General features: G+C 42.2%; 1 protein-coding gene across 3 annotated transcripts in view; it reads right to left on the bottom strand.

The window, feature by feature from the left end:
* Positions 1-4565, bottom strand: part of TGFBR2 (transforming growth factor beta receptor 2) — a 79587-nt gene extending 75022 nt beyond the window's left edge. For all 3 annotated transcript variants that reach the window (XM_077811241.1, XM_077811240.1, XM_077811239.1), the window contains exon 1: positions 4272-4565. In XM_077811241.1, the coding sequence (XP_077667367.1) occupies positions 4272-4368 (97 nt within the window). In that variant the 5' untranslated portion in view covers positions 4369-4565. The remainder of the gene's footprint in view (positions 1-4271) is intronic.
* Positions 4566-7727: the final 3162 nt, after the last annotated feature.

The following is a 7727-nucleotide window of genomic DNA, read 5'->3' on the forward strand; positions in this document are numbered from 1 at the left end:
TGCCATGTTGTCACTTACAGCAGTACAAACTGAGCCAGATACTCAGCTGTATCCCAGCTGATCTGCACTGCTATGGAGGTGCAAAGCTGCTGACACCCAAGGGATCTGCTCAGTTGAGGATTCCCCTAGTGTGGAGGAACCCCTGGATGGTGTAGAGCTAACACACAGCTGGCTATGTTGCCTTTTCATAGGGGCTGTTCCTGGAAAAAAATAATATTCTCAACATACGTTTCCATTCCAGTGATCTGAAACTGCAACAATCGCCCCAAAAATGAGGATAACTTACGAGTAGCCTTGAGAATACCCTAAATTATGCTAGATGCCACGAAGAGCTCCAGATGGGCCCAAGTGTTTCAAAGGCATCTGAAAGCTTTTGACTCCACAGACTCAGCTGAATTGAGTGAGCCTCAGCTACAGATCAGAATCAAGCCCATTTTACGCTCACTTTGCATGGACGCAAATAGCTCCACTAGGTGCAAGGCAGTGAAGAATCAGGCAGGAATTACTTCTGCTCATTTACACCAGTGTCCGTTGGTCATAACTCCACAGCTGCCAATGGAATCATATTGGTGTAAAACAGGTGTAACTGCAAAGAGAATACAGCACATGGCGTTGCAGCTGTGATACAGCACTACGAGGAAAAAGTGCTCATACCATGAATCTAAAAATATCCACTTAAAAGCGTCCTGCAGAGGAAATCTGGGAAACCTCATCAATGATTCTGAGCTCTTTTTTTTTCCTGACAGAAAGAAGAATAGCTGCTATATGACAAATGTTTACAGTACATAGATGGAAATCCTCCCTAAAGGATCAATCGTGCAAATAAACATGAATAATTTTCTTCACATGAAAAAAGGGACATGGTTTTGAAGGACCACCGTCAGATTTAATTTAGATGTATAGTAAGAAGTTTTTACAAAACCTAAGTGCAAAACAAAATAAAACCTAAAAACCAACATAAATGGTTCCATTAACTTTTTAAACATTCCATTTGTAACAGTATCCAGATCCCCAGCTTGTGTAAATGAGTGTAAATCCATTGATGTCAATGAAGCTACATCAACTTGCAATAGCTAAGGATCTATTTAATCATTGTTAAACAGCATTTGCCAACCAAAGATTGCAGAATTGCAATAATACAGCAGAATTTGAAATAGAATTTCACTAGAAGGTCAAGTAAAATTTGCTAGCTTATTCTCATGGTCCAGGAAATGCAAAAATCAAAGATGCAACACAATTAAAACTAACTGGAATCACACTATGACCTAGCTCCTATTCCTACTGAAATAAATAGAATTTTGCCATTGGCTTTAATAGAAGTGGGATTGTTTTTATAATATTTGAGTGTACTATACACAGGTTTCCCTACAATACCAAAGGAAAAAAAAAGGTGCAGGTGGATTGTGTTATGTAGACTATTCTCATTTGAGAGACTATGAGATGGCATTAGAACAAACACATAAATAATGATTGGAAACGTACTCAGATGTTTTTTTAAAACTAAGACAAAAATATAAAGTTTAACTGGATTGAGGGGCTGAGCCTTCATTCTACAGAACTGAAGGCTGATGTGTGACAAGACCCCCAAACATAAATTCAGGTTCTTCAAGTAGAACCCAAAATAGAAAAGTCACACTCCATTCTTGTACATAGGTGCAGATTTATTACACATACCTGCCCCCCCTGTCCCTCATCAGTTAAACTTGTATTGTGGCATTCATAATAATTTCAAAAATATTTCTTTATTCTTCCATTTGGTGAAGATATTATAACTAGCGGTGTTGAGCAAAGGCCTTTTAGTCTATAGATAATAATAGAGCATCTTTTTTAAAGCAGATATGTTTTTAGCTTGGAAGTCCACCTGCTACAAATATTATTAAAATTCTTATGAAATCCCAAGATCATTACAAAAAAGGGTATTTTCAACAAACTTTGTGATGCCTAAGGAGTAACAGAATATGAAATGATAATATTTCAGATACTGTAATAGTCTAAATTTTAAAAAGTATATTAACTGTGTTCTGAATATCGTTTTTAGTAAAAGTTTCTTTTGAGTGAGGAGAGAACAGAAAAATGTTCTTAAATTATCTCCAGTTTTTATCCGTTTTCTAAACTAAATCTGTCTAAATTGGTTTTCAGAAAAATATACTAAAAAAGAAACAATAAAGAAGATGAAAAATGATGCATTGCTTTTTCACTGAGGCTTTGTGTCACAAGAACCTACCCAGAGCAACTTTTATTCTGATTAAATGAAAGTTACCACAATCATCATTTATTGGGTTTTGCCACTTATTAGTCAAAAATGATATAATTGTAAACAAAATTCAAACAAAGCTAAACATATCACATTTAAAGCTCTTACATTATGGTCAGCCCTCAGATAATGAACTTCTTCAGGACACAAAGTTTAAACTATTTTTGTATATTTATGCCTTAAACCTACAAACAGTTATATACACAAGTAATGTCACACATATTTGGGACTTCAACAGGATTACTTACATGCACAAAGTTACTCAAGTGCCAAAGTATGTGTAGGATTGAGACTTTACATGGTAGTTCTCTTTGTAGTGTATTTTCTCAATATGGAACAATTCTCAAGTTTTTGCTGGTCTCTACAGACCAAATGAAGGAATCTGAGGACTCAGAAACACTAAACAGTCTGTCCAGTGATTACATCTTAAAGACCTAAGAATAGATGTTTAGTGCTAATATGCACCTTGGAGGATAAATCAATAGTTAGAAGCTAAACATTTAGAATTCAGTTCTGCAGCAATCTGAAGTCTTTTATCCCTTTATTAATGGACCCCTCACAATTAACAGGCAACACCAGTTTCAATAACATGTTCTAGAGCCTAATCCTCTGGACACTTACAGATAACTTTACACATGTGAGTAGTCCTGCTGAGATCTCACCAGGATAAGTGTTTGTGGGATTAGATCCCCAGTTTGCAAGTTTTCAGACCAGCAAACCTTGTTTTCACATAAGTCTGTAAGGCACTTTGCTCTCTCTTTGCACAACATAAATAAACATATTAATAATAGTAATATGAGCCATGGCCTTAAAAATATCCAGAGATGTACAGTGTAATTAAAAATTTCCAACACAGGGATGTGAAGTGTAATGAAAAACCACACAAACCAGGCATTAACTTTTAGGAATGCTTTGAATACTGAAGGAATGCCTGAAGTTTCATAGAGTTTAAGACCAAAAGGGTCCATCAGTTCATCTGGCCTGATCTCTTGTATATCACAGACCATTAAATTTCACTAAGATACCCCTATATTAAGCCCAAATACCAAAGCACTTCAGTCCTCAGGAGACTAAACTGTATGTGCCATAGGCAGAATACAGGAGAGACCAAGGTGCCACCAATGCCCAAGGCCTCTGCAATGGCAGGAAATTAATTGAGAGTTCTCAGTGCAACTACTCACAACCAGTGCTTAATTCTCAATTGCATGCAGTGACTGTACACAAAAAAAAAAAAAAAATTCAATAACTTTTAAGACACTGCTGCATGCTTTGCAAGATCACTTTACACAGAGCTAGACCCATGGCAAGGCCCAGGCAGCAAATCAGGGATACACACTGTCTGTGTGTGTGTGCTCGAGCCTAATAATACTCTGGGGGCTTTAATAGGATCTAAGATTAACTCAGTTTGAGCGCCACTTTCTGAATGCCCTTTACCTGCATCCCAGGTGTCAGGTTCCTAGAACAACAGTGCCGCCTGGGCTCAGAGAAGCGCTTTTCATCCCCAGAGGGCAGCACACAGGTGAGCGGGTTAATCCTAATCCAACTGCCACACACAGCCCGAGAAGCAAGACAGCGGGCGGGAGCCCGCTTTGCTCCTGCGAGGAGGGCCCCCGGCCCCCTTTGCGGGGGGGCACCAGCACCCAGAGCTCACCCTGGGGCCAGGTGCGGAGGCTGCTGCAGCTGCGCGCCGCCCGATAACCCCGGGACAGGCAGTAGCCAACTTCCGAACTACGCTTTCCCCGGGGCCCGGGCGAGGCTCGCCTCAGAGCAACCCCCCGCGCGCTTCCTGCCAGCGCCCGGGCCAGGGCTCCTCGGTCGAGCCCCGACCCGCCCAGCCTCTCCGGCGAACCCCTTTCGGCGAACACCCGAACTCCGCAGCCCCAGCCGGGGCTCGCCAGCGCCGCTCCCCTGCCGCCTGCAGCTGTCAAGCGAACTGCATCGCCCGCTGCACAGCCGCCTGGAGGGTCGCCGCCGCCCCGGACAAAGAAGGGGAAGGGGGGACGGGACTGCGACTTACCTGAGCCCCGCGCCTGAGGGGGGATGGTGCTGCCGACGAGCGCCCAGCACGAGCAAGCGAGCAGCAGCCACAGGCTCCGGAGGAGATCCCGGCTCATGGTCTAGCCCGCTCCGCATAGGAAGCCGAGGCAAGAAGTGGGGCTCCTCTGCTGGGGGGGGGCCGAGGGCTGCACCCCGGGCCGGCCGGGGAGAGAGGCGAGGCCGCCGCGGCGGCAGCTGTGGCTGGGCTGGCTGCTCCGGGACGCCGCGCGGCTGGGCTGGGCTGACTCACTCCGCTTCGCTTCAGCGCCGCGAGGGAAACAGGAAATCTTAAAACTTCGCAAACAGCTGGGCAGGACTTGCTAGCTCCGACACGAGTTCCTTCGCCCCCTTCGCTCCCCGCCCCCTTCCTCAGCCGCCTGTCACTCAGCTGCCCTGGGCCAGCCCCTCGCAGGTCTCTGAGCCACCGCAAACACCCTCCAGCCAGCCACAGCGCCTTGTCTGCATGGCTGCGTGCAGAGAAGTAGTTGCCTTGCCTAGGAAGCAAAGAGGGGAGAGTTTCCCCCCAGCCATATGATCAAGGCTTGCATTTGCAGCCTGTTATTGGTTTATTGGGTGCGCCTATAGCCAGCAGCTAGATTGGAGTCCCTTGTGCTGGGCGCTGTACAAACAGTAAATGGGCCCAGCCCTGAAGAACTTAAAAGCTAGGATCCAGATCCTGCAATGTGTTTCAGGTGAGCAGACTGCTCCCCTGCACACAGGCCTGCTTGTTGATTCCACTAGATCTCCCCTGGTGGCATTCCAGGTGTGTGTTTCACATTGCTGAGTCAGGGCCTGAAAGAGAAGACATAGCAGGCAGGTGACATAAACAATGGGGCAGGGAAGTTGAAGTGACAGTAATAACAGGAAATGTTAGTACAGACTAGCTTGTGCTCAATTTTTAGAAGTAAGCTAGTGGGTAGCAGCAATCACAGTCATAACAGTTTGTCACCTGCCTCTCAGGTATTTTGTTCCAGAATTGAAAAGAGGCTGCATGTGTTGCAGAAAATTGTCAAAAGGAAATGAATGAAAATTTGCCTGCAAAAGGGGTCAAATTGCTCGTGAAATTAAAGCAATTTTTTGAAGCAATGAAAATAGGGAGAAATTCACATTGTTGTATCTTCTTGATGCAAAAATCTACATGCACAGGTGCACAATCATCTGAAAGAAAATTGTGAACATTTTCACAAATATGTTCATGAACATTTTTTCAAAATGTGGCACTACCCTAGAACATACACTCTCTCTAAATAAGATCGATGAAGCAGTGATTACCAGCTGCGATGTATGTGTTGCGTGGGTAGCTTTAAGATGTGTTGATGTGCTTATGTGTGCACTTGCACACATACTTTTCTTTAACAGTCTCAGGAACATTACTACGTCATCAGTAAGGGGGCATGACTTTGAGATGTTTTACATACATTGTGGATATAGAAGGTGGGTAAAACTCATCAGCTTCCTTCCCTCACCAAGTTCAAGTAACCAGGCTTTTTTGCAGGAACCAGCGTGAGCAGAAAATAACATTCTAGGGATGGAATCAATGCAATGGAATGATTCTGCACTGCCTATATAGCAACTGCAAACCATGAGATCTACTGGAAGTTTGCACTGAATAGGCACTGCAGGTCACTAAAAATACTGCCATGAGATATGAAGTAACTTTTTTTAGTATATTCAGTTTTAGTACATGGGCTGTTGACATTACAGTAGAACCTCAGAGTTACCAATACCTCGGGAATGGAGGTATTCGTAACTCTGAAATGTTCGTAACTCTGAACAAAACATTATGGTTGTTTCAAAAGTTTACAACTGAACATTGACTTAATACAGTTTTGAAACTTTACTATGCAGAAGAAAAATGCTGTTTTCCCTTTATTTTTTAGTAGCTTACGTTTAACACGGTACTGTACTGGCTTTAATTTTATTTATTTATTTAATTTATTTTGGTTTCTGCTGCTGCCTGATTGTGTACTTCCAGTTCCAAATGAGGTGTGTGGTTCAGTGGTGAGTTTGTAACTCTGGTGTTCATAACTCTGAGGTTCTGCTGTACTCTCCTCTCACATATACGGCTGTGTATGGACTGGAAAATAAACAGCTGCACATGGAGATAATTTGAGAGTCTTTGTTGTGATTTTGGTGATTCAGCTGAGTCTTGATTACAGCACTTGATATGGATGCAGAACCAGGTATTTCAAAAATGGGGGGAGAGAGAGAGAGAGTGCGCGCTCACGCAAAATGCACATATCAATTATTTATGGACTTTGAAGGGTTTACACAATGTATTTAATTGGTGAATATCTTTGGCTTTTTTTGGCTTCAAAAATCTCATGTTTGTTTGTAACTTTGGTTTTAAAAACATATTTGCACAGTGCCGTCACAGTTTATGTTGTGAATTCTCAGACTTCTCTAAGAGGTTTTTCATTTCTTCATTTTGCTTTGTTTACTCAAGATTCCCTCAGACACAACTGCCCTCTTGAAGTTGGGGGGAAATTTGCCTCAGTAACACTTGAGTATAGATGTGGGGTATTTTTATCAATTAATAGCATAACATCACTGTGCTGCAAACTGGCCATATTTTTAGTCACTTAGTACACATTATTTAACACCTTTTATTATATATTATAGCAATGCAGTACTCTAACTGTGGATCACAGAGCATTTGCTGATGGACTGGAAAGTTGGTTAGTCATATGGCATAGGCTCTTGTCTATTTCCTTGTGCAACTTGCATTATTACAAGAAGGTATAAATTCATTAAATACATTCCTAATGTTACTTTTCCATGTAAGCAATTGCTATAGTTGCCAAAGGAATGTTGCATGGTTATGAATAGGGGAGGGGAAGAATGGTTGTAGGTCAGGTGATCCGTGAGACTTTTTTTTTTTTTTTTTTTTAAAAAGATGGGGGCAACTCTTTGATAAAGCTTGTGGATCCCTGTCATAACATAATGAATTCTTGCTTGGATCTCTCTAAAGGAAAAGTAACTAATTGGACTAAAACTGATCCAGCTTTCATAGGAGGTGAAGCAAAAAACAAGTGCAATTCAGAGTTGTACTTTCACAAAGATGTACCTGAGTTGTGTTATACTTACACACAAAGGCTCTGTTTCTGCATTTCTTGAGCACCCGAAGCTCCCATGCTTGGGCCCAAACTCAGTTTAGTCAGGATTTCCTGGACAACTGAAAATATATAAAACAATGCTAAAGCTGGTTACTTTGTTCCAGTTCCTTATGAACAGTTTCCATTTCCTTATTCACAGACTGAAGTTGCCTATTTATTTCTAACCCAACATGGTGAATAATTAACTTCAGTTGGATATAGGTGAGGGAGAACAAATGATGCAAACCTCAGATGAAGTCAGAAGAGAAGCTTAAGAAGTTTTCATAATTATCTCTGTTCAATGGTCACAGCTGTTGTTTTCTGCAACTGTTGTATATACG

This window comes from Eretmochelys imbricata, chromosome 2, assembly GCF_965152235.1.
Source record: "Eretmochelys imbricata isolate rEreImb1 chromosome 2, rEreImb1.hap1, whole genome shotgun sequence".
Classification (NCBI taxonomy): domain Eukaryota; kingdom Metazoa; phylum Chordata; order Testudines; family Cheloniidae; genus Eretmochelys; species Eretmochelys imbricata.